This window comes from Poeciliopsis prolifica, unplaced genomic scaffold (assembly GCF_027474105.1).
Source record: "Poeciliopsis prolifica strain line A6 unplaced genomic scaffold, Auburn_PproV2 SCAFFOLD039, whole genome shotgun sequence".
Classification (NCBI taxonomy): domain Eukaryota; kingdom Metazoa; phylum Chordata; class Actinopteri; order Cyprinodontiformes; family Poeciliidae; genus Poeciliopsis; species Poeciliopsis prolifica.
In genome coordinates, this window is record NW_026562414.1 from 1,916,557 (window position 1) to 1,930,486 (window position 13,930).

The following is a 13,930-nucleotide window of genomic DNA, read 5'->3' on the forward strand; positions in this document are numbered from 1 at the left end:
AAATTAACAGAAAAGGACAGGAAGTGTCCCTATTAGGATTATTAATGAGAAACTAAGCAGTGAAGTTTTAATAATTTTAACAATAAGTTTTTAAAACTGTAATTTACATTTCAAGTCCCACACAGCATGGGATTTTATAGACCACACCCTGCTCTGCATAGCAATAACGTGTTGGAAGAACACAGTCGATTAAGGACAAAAACTTAACTTGCAGCTTTTAGGAGGTCCACATTTACTACACTGAAGAGTTTGTTAAATATCGCTACAGTCTTCATTCTGTGCAACACCAGTTAAGAATTTCACTGGTAATAATACATTAATGCTTTGTGATTAAAACATACAAGTCCTTCGGATTTGTTTCAACAAGTGGGCAATAAATGTTTCAACGTTGTTAAAAAACACCTGTTCATTATTAAATTCCAAGAAAATTCATAATGCATACCAATTTCAAGATTTCTTAAAGTGTCATGAGAGAGGTTTATTGCTCCAGCTGGTGTAATGCAATAGAAATTCTTAATCTAATTTGCAAGAGGAAAGCACACCTCACAGAAAACCATATCAATTACAATATTTTTAAGAGGATAAAATGTGTTGATTCCAACTGCTGCCTGATGTACAGTAGAGAGATCAGACTAAAACAAATTGACAACCCAGATCTTTGCAACATATTACTTAATTTAAAGTAATGTTTGTGTGTCCTCCTTTGGACCAATGACTAGAGTTGTAGCTATCAAGAAACATTTTATGTCCTCTGCAAAAACGCTCAGTCGGCATGGATAACAAGCAAAAAGGTTAAGCAAATTATTCTGGTCAACACCAAAACCATCACTGTTTAAAATGCAGTCACATTAATTAGATGAAGTTAAACACTTTAATTTTCAGATCACCTATTACATCAAAGAAACTCCACTGAAAGAGCCAGTTGCTTAATACAAGATCAATTGATGACTTAATTTAGTACGCTGAAATGATTAAATATGACCGAGACAGATGTAAATGTAATAAAGATTAATTTAAGAGTTATGAATGAAGTGGTCGGATTGTAAATGTTCAATTTTAAGATTAGATTGGCTTCAAACTGCTGTAAATCAGATTAGGTTTTTCCAGCTGTATTGGTTTTCAACACTTTAATTTATAAAGGCATAAAGTAAACATTTTCTCACAATCCTTGCCAAATCACAAACATCATGGCTCAGTTACATAATGGCCTTCAGCATCTGGTACCTCCTGCTGTACCAGAGGGAGGGGGAAAAAAAGCCTGGCAGGAATGTACATGAATGTGTGCAAGTGTTCCCTCTGCACTTCTGGTGGTCTATGAACAAAACCTTATGACTCCAGCGAGTCATAAGGGACCATATGAAGTGAACCTTTTTGCCTGTATGGCTCCGTCGAACTAAGTGATGAGGCTAAACGAAGCTTCCCGAGAGAGCGAGACAAGCACAAGTCTCAAATATTATACAACCAAATAAAAAAAAAAAAGTGACATGAGCAAAATGTTATTCGGCAGAATGCCCGGTGTTGCCTTCTGCCAAAGCCTGCTCTGACCCACAGACCAGCCAGGTCATTAACTAAATACAACTGACAATCCACTACAGCAGTCAAGAGACTCTTGAGAGGGAGCGCTTCCTCTGGGTCATTATTAGCCCATTAGATAATTAGCTTGCTCCAGAAGGCATCAGTGAGCAGCGTAATGTAGATGCACTGATCAGCTATTCTTGCAAACACGCAATCATGATTCAACTTAAGGAAATCCATCGAGAATGTCAAACTTAGTCTGCCAGCAAAACATTCAAGTAAAACAAATGCATGTACAGAGTCATAAGCATCTTAACCTCCATGTTTACAGTTTTACTTTTAAGAGAATCCAAATTACAGTTTATACACCTTCATACATTTTGAGAGTTATGCATTTTGCAGCCAATAATGCTGCACAGTGGCGCAGTTGGTAGCACTGTTGCCTTGCAGCAAGAAGGTCCTGGGTTCGATTCCCAGCCTGGAGTCTTTCAGCACGGTTTGCATGTTCTCCCTGTGCATGTGTGGGTTCTCGCCAGGTACTCCGGCTTCCTCCAAAAACATGGCTGTCAATTGGTCTTTCTAAATTCTCCCGAGGTGTGAGCGTGTGTGTGCATGGTTGTTTGTCCTGTTTGTTTCCATGTTGCCCTGCGACAGCCTGGTGACCTGTTCAAGGTGTACCCCACCTCCAGCCCGGAAGGTTAGCTGGAGATCGGCACCAGCACCTCCCTAATCGACTAGGAACAAAGCTGTAAGTAGATAGATGGCTGGAAATACCAAATTTTATTTGTAAAGATTGAAGTTACTCAAGGAAAGTTGAGCTTACTGAAAATATGCTCATGTACTGTACAGTAAGCACAATACTTTGATACTCTTTTTTCTGTTAATTACAGTGCAGTGACAAGGATATGAGATTGTCCTATGATGTTCAAGAAGTCCATGTTGCTTTAAAAACCTTATGCTTTTTCACATTTCCCAGGCAGATCCAGGGAAATCGTTTACTGGAATACCATCTTCTCTGTGGAGGTTAGCTCACTGTTCTTGATTGGCTATTAACTAGACAGAATGGACAGACAATGGTCATTACTCAGGTATTGGGACTTTAAACTAGATTGATAGGTCCCAAGTTTGGATGGGGGAAAATATAATTAAAAATGGTGTCTCCATGAAGTTCACCAGCAGAGACAAACATGAGATTCTTGATAAACTGTTATGACTTTGAACTTGATAAACTTCTACCTGTAATCCTTCATCAGGACAGAGACTTGACAGATCTCCATGTACCAAATCGGACCTTCATTCGAGTTGCTCAGTCCAATTTCTTGAGATGTACCTTTATTCTACCAAAGTTTAGTTTCACAAAGACACATGGGACATTATAGTTACAGTTGCTTCGGGACCAAAGAACTCCTTGTTAAATAAGACTGCTGTGAGACATGCATTCAGCTTTACAAGTACACTTTTCCCCTCAGGGTGAGATGCAGCCCCAACACCAGCACATTTATTAGTACCTTGCGAAAAGTGGAACAGGACACAATGCATCAAAGGGTGTATAAATGCATAAGGAGGTCAGGCATGCACAAAGAGTTCTGCACGGAAAAGTTTTCTGCAGGTGTTTGTTCCTGCTCCCCACCACTCCTCCTCTGCTGCATCACTGCTTCTTGTTTGCAAGCCAACAATGGAAAAAGTCAGGTCAGTCTGCATTATGCATGGCAGCATGATCCCACCCTGCATAATTCCTTTTTAAAATGCTTTCTGGTGTGTTCCCTGTAGTCAAGAAATATGCATTTGAACATGGGCAAGCCATCACCTCCCAACAGCTAAACAAAACTTGCTGCTGGTTGCCACCTTTAATTCACCGGAGGGGGAAAAAAAAATAATATATCTATATATATATATATATATATATATATATATATATATATATATATATATATATATATAGGAAACCTTCCGTCCCCCAAATAAACAGCAAACAATTGTCTGATTGCACACAGACATTAGCTGCAGCTTTTTCAAGTCATGTCTACTTTTCCATGTCACAATCAGTTCTTCCTCCATCTCATAAAATATGCATCGCCAGCCTACATGTACAGCCGACAAAAAAATCCAAGATGTTTTGCTTTGTTTGCCTTTACATTGTACCTTATCCAGGGCAATTATGCTACTAGTGTGGGAGTTTAATCTGGTTTCAACAGTGTTTATTGAATGCAAATCATTCCTCCAGCACATTAGCAGCTGGTTCCATCCTCCCTTTCTCATCTTGCGTGCTTTGGAGCAACATCTTCACAGGAAGGGAACGCATGTGAGAAAGTAATTCAATAGTCCCAAGTAAGCCACAAGTCATTTCACGGCAAGCATGCATCATGCTGCCCACACCGCCTCGAAGAACCCATAAAACATTCGGATCCCAAAATAAAAATCTTGGTCCAGATATCTTGCTACTTGCCTTACGGATGAAAGTGTTTGTTCCATCCGTCATGGGATTGCTACAGGCAAGCATGTGATGAGGGAAATGACTCAAGATCTGCATGAAATGGTTGAAACCCACAGTTTTACCAGCTACTTTAACAATCTATAGACCACCAAGTCAATCTTCTCATCCACTTTACAAACATCAAATGCGACTGTACTAAAGTTGCTACAGGGGAAGAAACCAGAACTGAATAAAATTTGTTGAACAGTTTTGGAAATGTAGCAATGCGATAGCCAAAAACAAAAATTGTTTTTATATTGACTGCTAGGATTTTGCACACTAATTTTTCTCACTTATATTCCAGTAATAAATGTTCACCTAGGCATCTACATTTTTTACACAATCACAGGAAAACATTTTTGAAAACATGTCTATTTTCTAACACCAGATTGTAGAGTTAGAAACTGTCAGGAATGAGCTCAGCAGAGCAACAACCTATAAAGATGCACACAATTAGTTCTCAAGTTAAAAAAAAAAAAATTAAAAATTCTGGATATACAAAGCTGATGAGGCATATGCCAAGAACAACTTTTGTAAGTAATGTAATGTTTAAACATGTATCCCCAATATCTGCAATGCAAGTTAAACTAATGCAATACAAATATAGATCATCAGTACAGTATTAGGTAGGTTTTTTTTAAAAACAGCATTAAAATGTCCATGATTTATGTCCATTAGTGACCTTTAAATCAAGCAATGAAAAACTATAAAGTAGAGGTAGATGGAAAGGAGGATCATCTGAAGGGATAGAGGGATTCAAGTCTGGTCATCTGGGAGCAACATGGACACTCAACATTCATACATGTGACATCATCTGCCCTGAGAGTTAAACACCCTGATCTACCCAATTCATTCAACCCCAAGTAATAAAATTTGTTTTTAGCAGAGAAGCTCTCCAGGAAGTCCAACATTATGGCTGTAATTTTGAACATCACATAACTCTTACACGGGTTTAAAAAGGACATCAATTATTGATTGTTTCTCATAGGAAGTTAGCCAGGCTTCTATGGTTTACAATCATCCCAACCTCTGGCTTGGAGAAACTTACGATGTAATCATTTCAATCCGACAGGTCTGTGGAAGCATGCACTTATAAAGCAAGAGCCCAAAAAGCAGTTAGTATAGCACTTTGTTTTCCAGGAGTGATTACTCAGTGACCTATATAAAGAGGCACTTACAATAAATGGCTGCCTTAGCAGCCCAAGTCTTAGGAATAGGAAGAAAAAAAAAAAACATTAGCACACCAGGAACCCCAGAAAACGCTCCCCTGCTGATCAGAAATAACAATGAGGAAGTGGCTGAAACCTAAGATAGCTCTGGGAAGTCTATGCAAGTCTTAAAACCAATGCCTAATTATAGTGAGTTTAAGATGCACAACACATCTGGGACAAAAAAAAAGCGTCAACAAAAACATTACTCTCCCCTTGGTTGGAATAGATTGATTATTTGCATGGATGAAACCAGAGATTCATTACAAAACCGGTTAATTTGAAAGATAAAGGGGTCAGTGTTGAGCTAACCAATGTTATACTTTTCCCCTCCATCACTAATAAATCACTCGTTATCTGGCCCAATGTTCAGGATAGAGCTCAAGTAGAAAGACTAATACTCAAAATTCTACAATATTTACATAACATGGTGCAGCACTGTTCAGTAACGCACTTATATATGCATAGTCAAAAAACACAGGAACATAATGAAAACATGTTGAAACTTTCAGACTGCTACAACATAGCATTTTGGCAGCTGCTGGTCACTTTGGGCTTACCATTTCGTGTTTTTGGACTTTTCCTGAGTTCATATTAGACAACAGAATGTCAATTTGTATCAAGCTTAGGATAATTCAATCTGGCAAATAATGAACCAGACCAGACTTCACCAAAACGGCAATGTTGCCTTATTCCATTTTTTGGCCTTTTTAACCCATTCTTGAAATATGCTCATTTTTGAAATGTTGACATCCTTTCTGGAAAACTCAAATTAAAGAAGGCAGTTTTAGTAATGGCTCGCTGGGTGCCAAGATCGTGTAGTTTAAGATGTTGACGCCAACCTTTTTCGCCTTAGTTCTAAGCAAACCATTTTTACAGTAGCAGATCTCAGTGTGACCTCATCTGACTCAGGGCAAAAATAAAAACTACTATGGTGAGGATTTAAGTTGCTACAATACCAGAAGTGAAGCTGCCGTTGCATGCATGCAAAAAACTGAAGGTTGGAAAACTGCCTAAATATTGCATCTTCAATCCTCAATTGCGACAATGTCAGTGAACCATCAACATTATATTTTATACTCAAGTAAAAATTATGAACATCAATTTGCGCATAGAATGTTATAAACAAGCAGCCAAGTCTTTAAAACATCTGCATGCATTACAAACATGCCCTCATTTCCATTATGGTGAAGAGCTTTAGAAATGATCTTCATCCATTCAGCTTCTTTTGTGGCCATTACCACAAGGAAAAATGAAAGCATATTTTCCGTTGGATGAATATCGATTGCCTGTAGATTTATACATCGACTGCATTTTCCCAAAATTGATTGTTGTATAAACAGTTAAGGGCAAATACATGAACACAAGAACAGATTGATGGCACAACACCAGATGAAAATGCATGTCTTGTTTTCACGCAACTGTACAAATAAGAAAAGTCTGGCTAAGGTGGTTGTATTTTAATTTTACTGCAACTTTTACAGGATTATTCACGAGACAGGAATAAAGTCATATGACCAGCTATAAACCCACAAAGCAGGGCAGCGGTGGGATGAAAGGAGAAATTTGAGGAATGTCTGCCCATCCGGTGCCCCTTGTGCTAAGGAGTGGGGAAAGTCAATGTGCGGAAAACTTCAGAGTCTTGTGATTAAAATTTTCAGCCCATACAGCCTCAAAGGAAAAAAAGGAAAAACAAAACACTTGTATTGTTTAATGGTGAAAAAGAAATTCCATTTTTGCTCTGTCACACATCAGCAGCAGGAAACATTTCTATAATCCCTTCAGTGTCCTGCCTCCAATGAACAGTAATGAAGTAATAACCTGGTAAACTTCAAGTGAGTAAATGAAACATTTGAAATTGCTTCTAAAACTATCCATGACCCAGAGCGTTCCATCACATGCTCATCAACGTCGCAGGTCGACACAAGTACCTGTTGAGATGCATCATGCAGAATAATCATCCTGTGGATTTTAATTTATCTGTAATAAAAGAGGTCTTTCATTATACTGAAGGTTATTTCACAGTCACCTCCAAATCCTTTTCAGCCTGTGAGGGGTGTTATTTATAGAAATCTTCATAAAATAAGTAGTTTGCTGGGACTTAACTTCAAGGCCTGGCAGCTTTGCCATTCCCTTTCTACCGAGTCACGCAGGGTCATGGAGCACATGTGACTCAGGGTTTGAGGAAAACAGAAGTTTGCCAGACTGAGCCGATCCAAGTGACCAAGAAAATCCACAAACTTATGGTTAAAATGAAAAGGAGAAAATTCTAGCCATGTTTGAGTCCCAATTAGGAAACATACTGTATGTTTAAACAGTTCTTGTGCTACGCAAGGTCAGCATGCAGTAAAGTACACAATTTCAGAGCGATTTCCACACATTCGAGTTCTTGTTTTCATCTCATTTATGAAAAGTTAAGAAATGTCCAACAGCGATTCAGATATTTAGTGATTTCACAACTCTAGCTGTAGTCAGACAAAATAAACATGAGGATCAAAAGTGCTTATTAATTGAGTTCTCGTGCCCATTTTAGTAGCATTGACACCCAAATACAGGTCACCTTCGAAACCTCATTTCCATTTGAAAATGTCAACTTTGTTCGAACAAAATTATGAGTCACTGGAAGTATAAAATCGAAAATCGGCATTATCTATACTATCAGACTAAATCTACTGTGCACATGGAGAAAAAGATGAAAAAGAGAAAAATATATTCTTGTTTAGATTAGAATAAAGATTAAAGGGGGGTGATAAAGTTATACATCCATCCTTATCTGTGCTTACAATATATGATTATGGTTTCAGAGCAAGCAAGCCTGAAGAAACATGGGATCTCCATAAACCAGTCCACAGGACCAGCATTATGCAGTCACTTTGTCCATCAAGCTTGATCTGTTTTCACCTTTAGCAGAAATGTAGCCAAATGAAGTTCATGTATTTTTGAGACAGAAGGATAATTTCTATAGTACCATCTTATTCTGAAATAGACATATCCCAGAATGCCTTGCTGCTGAGAAACAAATTGCAACCAAAGGAGAAAAAAAAAACATAAAAACTTCAGAAGTTTTAAGCTTTAAGAACATACCTGGCTCTGAACAGTTCTTTGGCTCGGTGTCATTTTCAGATCTGGAAGCCATTAGTCTTCTACCCCAGTGTTCAAGGTCCGGATGGCCCGCCACAATCATCCCATGCCCTGAGAGGAAAAAAAACAAAGAACCGATTAGCCAACAGTAGCAGATACACATTCAATTCTTGCAGCATGTCATACATTTAAAACATGTAGTTTTAAACAAACCTTAACTCAATTCTGCAAACAATAATGAACAAAGCTGATGTTTTATGATTCCTGCATATTTTATGTGCAGGAATCCATGATCATGCTCATTAATCCAACCAAGGTTTACTTTTACTTAATCCTTTAAAAGTTCTCATTTATGTAGATGTGAAATTTTATCCAGCTCCAACATGACATCAAAATACAGCTGTGCCATTATGTTTTAGGGGTGGAGGTTCTATTTTTTTTTTTAAATAAAACTGCTTTTAAGCCTCTAATGAGGACAAGAGGGGGAGAAAAAAAAAAGACCTCAAACCTATTATGTAAAGTCGTTCAAACGCACGGAGCATCACTTTAAAGTCGCAATTTTCATAAAACGCTGTGATGCAAAGCCAATGCTGGACTGGGGGACAGGATGATGAAACGGTGATGCTGTATGCACATTTGTACTGCTCACAGGGGAATATAGACAATAAAGCAGTGTTTAATTCATGCAGAGCTTCGCCAATCAATCTTGCTGCTTCTGTCTAGCTTCAACTCATGGATTATTAAACAAAAATTATCCAATACACATAATGCATGTAGCCATTTCCAGCTCCAAGCTAAATTGCATAAATTCCATTTTTAAAAACAAGATTACACATTATGTCTACAAATTTTATTGCTCAACATTGCCTGCAACCAATACCATTTTTCCCCAAAATCTTCTGGTTGGTCACAAAAGATAATCCAATGGTGTAACCATCTGAATTCTGCAAAAAATATTTCTTTTCACAAATTAAGTATCCTGATGGTTGAAAGGAAGCTGCACATATGTACAACTGCACAAATAAGTTCAGAAAAACGTATCTTTTGTATGATAAATGATGAGTAACATACTAAAATGCCATTTTGTTATGCAAGAAGTCAGAATATCCAAGATGGCCACAAAATGGTGTACCAACAAAAGGAGAATAAATCACATATCAACTTACAGAGGATACGGCACACCCTACATAAAACTGCAGAGCATGTCAAGACACGTAAATGTTTAGTATACATCAAGTCACATCCAGTTTTACAGTTATGGATATTTGAACAGATATTGTTTGATTGACACTAAAAGGATTAATTATGTTATTTGATAAATTGGAACTGATGAAAAAATAGAAGCTAAAGAATCAGACTTTCTCCCTCTTCTGAAGGCCAGTGGATTCTATGGTGATTTGCAGCCTTGGAAGGTATTCTTATGTTTAAAATAAATGTTAAATAATAACACATTGTCAAATAACCTAAATACAACTGACCATACAATTTTAAATTGTATGGTTCCTAAAGAGCTTCCATTCCCATATGTTCATCCGTTGGGATTTTCTTTGTTTATTGGTAAATTATCAATCAATGGGCATCAGCAGATTAGACCCAATTTCCTGTCCTCTACAACTTTTGAATCATTAGATTTTCTGTATCAATTCTTTTAATGATTCTTTTAGTGATTTTTAATGAACAAAATTGATTAGACTTTTGTCAAGACTGGTAGTTTTTTTTTTTGTGAGTACCTAATATCCAAGTTTCACTATACATTTGATTTTGTATTCTTTGGCTCATTGGTTAAAACATACCAGAAATCAATTATACAAGGGGTTTCTGTTTAATCGTTTGTCTCCCAAATCAAATTCTGCTTGAGTTGCAACTCAGTCTCAAAAGTGTAGTTAAAAAAAAAAAAATAAAAAAAAAAAAAAAAAACTTTAGTATTGTAGAATTAAATCCTCTTTTCCAGGCATCAGACAAGGACAACAGCACTCAGCTTGCCACAAAGTTTTTTTTTTTCTAGACTCAGACCAATCCAGAAGTATTTCAGAAGCCACAGGATCAGCAGCAACTAAAATCAAATTACAGATGAGACGCTACCGCTTCGCACAATTTGTTGCTTTCCAAGACCAAACCCTCCAGCTATCAGTTTAAACCATTTTCACCAGGCAAGTCATTTGACTGGTCTGACATCTCTGGCCTCCCCCCTCTTGATCAGATGTTCAAGCGCCATCTAATTTCATATCTTGCTTATGCTCATATCTTGTTTATAATAAACGTGGCCGACGTGTGACATTAGAAAACTGGATTAGATATACACAGTCATTTTAAGTGTAGTAAAACAGTTAATCAAATTGCAGTTTTCCATACCACTTACTTGTGAAACCACATGCTCACAACTGTGACATTTCCACTTAAAGAGTCAACACAGGGTGACAGTTTGAGCTGTCCAGTTTACCACCAAGTTGCATTCATTTAAAGATGTGATTCTGTCGGCACCTCTGGGCAGACTGAGAGGGTGTCGGTGCTATAATACGAGCTGCAGCCAGTTGTGTGACATTGCTGCCTTATGCAACACCAAATCTCTACAGACAGTGTTTTTGTTTATTTATATTCACTGAATCATGATCATGCACACTTTAAACCAGGCAATAGTAACTATATGGGAGTTACAATATGCGAGGCCCAAAAACTGAGGCCTCCCCCCTCTTTAAATAATGTAAAGCCTTTGCGAGGGGAGTTGGGAGGATAAGAGTAATAAAGCCGATACAGTATGGCCGATACAATATGGCCGATACAGACAAAATCCACTACTTAAAATGTAATAAGACCAAGGGAAAATTTACCCAACTTTAACATTTTTACCATGGGATTCCCCCACCCCACTGAATAAATGTATTCTAGAAAAAGTTTCAACAAAAAGTGAGGTCAACCAACATGGAGGGCCCTGTGGGATACACCATAAGCATCTCCATTGTGTGACACATGTTCATAGAGTGCAAACCTAAAATGACCAAAGACTGCCATGCAAAAAAATATTCAGTAGTCCAAGCCTACCTTGAGAAATCAGAAAATTTGCCTGCAGTTGACACCACTGAACATCAGACGCAGGCAGTAATAGTTTAATAACATCCTCTCGCTATGACAGAGAAGCCCAGGAGGTAGATAAACCAAGGTCAACCATCCATCAGAAGTCACATGATGTGAACAAGCACACCTCATTTTTTGCTATCATAATTTTTTCCTCAATTACACAGTCAACTTGTCACAGCAGCCTGTCAGAGCAATGCCCTGCTGCTCAACACACCTGTTCCTGCTAGGTAGCAGGTCTGCTACATGTGCATATGCACGGGGCGATCAGCGGGAGTGATAGCATGTTGAGCCCCACCCCTGCTTCACGAAGATCCAACCCAGAGGCAGTACAGCACCTCCTTTCCATCTGGGCCGATCGGCAAATCGTTTGCCACCAGTCACAAGTAGGGACCAAGGAAATATTAGATTTTTTTGTGTGTTAGATGCTTGCCAATAAATCTAATCTAAGGATGTTTGCGTTGTCTAAGAAAAGCAAAGTTTCATTAAAAATTAAGTAGTGATCACCTTTAGCTTACGTAGGGAGTTTCTGTTTTTGGTGGCAGAAAATGGGAAACGTTTAGGAGCTGTTTTTAATCATGGGAGTGTGCAGTAGCTACTGCTCAACTATGTCTCAAACAGTAAGAAAACAATCCCCCTTTCATAAATGCTATCTCAATAAAACATTACTATAAAAAAAATGGTAAAATAGAAACTGGTTTTAAAACATTGGTACAACTTTGACACTGGTAGCCTCCCACCATGGTGAGCTCTATACCTTTGTGCCATCCCAAACCCAGGTGGTCCTGGGTCAGAAGATCAAATGAAAACATAGGGCCTCAACAATGGCTTCTAGAATGAACCATAGGGGATTTATTCTATTATAATCCATAATATAATTTCAGAATAATCTTTTAAGCCTCTTGTTTCTAGTGTAATTAACAAAAAACTTGTTGTAATCCCTTAAAGGTCTTCAATGAGGTATACCAAGTGTTTGAATGCCTTCCGCCCAGAAGTGCTGAGCAGTAAAGGACCAACAGAACGCACCTGAACTTCTCATCTAGTGTCCTAAACAGCAAGTTCTATTTTTTAAAGGCATTGCAGTTACATCTTTGAGCTATAAACAAAAGCCTTGGTGTTCCCCCAAGGCTCAAGTCCATGTTCCACTCTTAATTTATACATGCCACCCTTGAAATCCCAAGTTTCCACAGTTATGTGAATGATCCACAGCTTTAAACAGACATGTCTCCTGATGAGACAGGACCATCAGATGCCCTTTCTAACCAGATCACAGATATGGGTAAAAACATTTTCTATACTGCAACCAAAACAAAATTGTCAGTCTTAAGCATTGTTGACCCATCAAGAGTTGTTAAGAACCTATTTGTTAGTGCTATTTTGATACAAATCTAAGTGTTTTGTCAAGGACATTTACGAGCATAACCGATTAACAGTCTCTTGCTGAGAGCTCTAACAATACACCACCAACCCAGAACATTTATTCTTCGCCGCCTCTGGATTCTATTATTACAGAGCCCTGGGAAAATTCTTCTTTGCGTTTCCTCGCAATATGCTTACTGCAATATTTGTTGGTCTATCTTGTACACAATCAAAAGTGTCTATTTAAAATTTCAAATAAAGTGCCTCGGTGAAAACGTGTTTTGGTGCAAATAATGATTGAAAATCGATTTATTCACTGCATGTTTGTGTAAGGTTGAGATGGAACTATACATGAAAACAATCAGACCATCAACACAAAGGAGGCACATTCAAAACAGTCAGGTGAATTTATTGCTCTGTGATAATGCAGAAATAGTCCAAATAAATCTCACATTTGACAAGGCCCAGAACAAAAATTTACATCACTCAAGATTTTATTTCTGTACTTGTAATTTTATAGTTTCAGAGGTTCTTAAACTTCAAAGTGGCCTTTGTTTTAACATTGGGTTAGTAGCCCTCAAATGTACATGCCCCTTTCAATACATCGCGATTTTTCTAATCTGCAAAAGAAACTAAATAAAGCCATGTGAGCAAATACCTAAATGTGACCTGTCCAGTTTACCTCTAAAAGCAAATTTGAGGAAATTCAATGAATAAAGAGCCACAATAATTCACAAGTTTCCACATTTAAATGATTCAATTCAGCACCCCAAAATATGTCTATGCTGGTTTTTCCAGCAAGATTTAGTTTTAACTCTTGCTGGACCATTTTATAACTTCAAATATTATATTCATTCTTTGCTGATTTAGATACATGCCATTACTCGCTGCATCACAGTGGAAAAAAAGAAAAAAAATCTGACATTTTTTACTGGTGAAGAATGAGACGCTACTGGGATTAAAGGTTAACTGCACAATAGCCATCCCTCTGGAAATTGATCGGATAGTCTCCTGGATTTGTGGCAGGAATTTTGACAGCAATCGATTTATTTGTATTTTTGTTGTAGCCAACTGGCTGGAACTGTTCACACAATTTAATTAACTTAATTTAGTTCCTCAGATCATAATACTGCCAACACCAGGCACCACAATAGGTGTTCTTTTGGAGAGTCTTGCTCTTGTAGAAAATCTGGTATTGAAGCCAATAATTTAGGGAGATTTT

The 13,930-nt window shown here is 37.8% G+C and overlaps 1 protein-coding gene across 3 annotated transcripts in view; it reads right to left on the reverse strand.

Moving 5' to 3' along the window:
* The window catches only part of slc24a4b (solute carrier family 24 member 4b), a 33,420-nt gene that overhangs the window by 16,909 nt on the left and 2,581 nt on the right, over positions 1–13,930 (reverse strand). For all 3 annotated transcript variants that reach the window (XM_055054324.1, XM_055054323.1, XM_055054322.1), the window contains exon 2: positions 8,281–8,388. In XM_055054324.1, the coding sequence (XP_054910299.1) occupies positions 8,281–8,388 (108 nt within the window). The remainder of the gene's footprint in view (positions 1–8,280; positions 8,389–13,930) is intronic.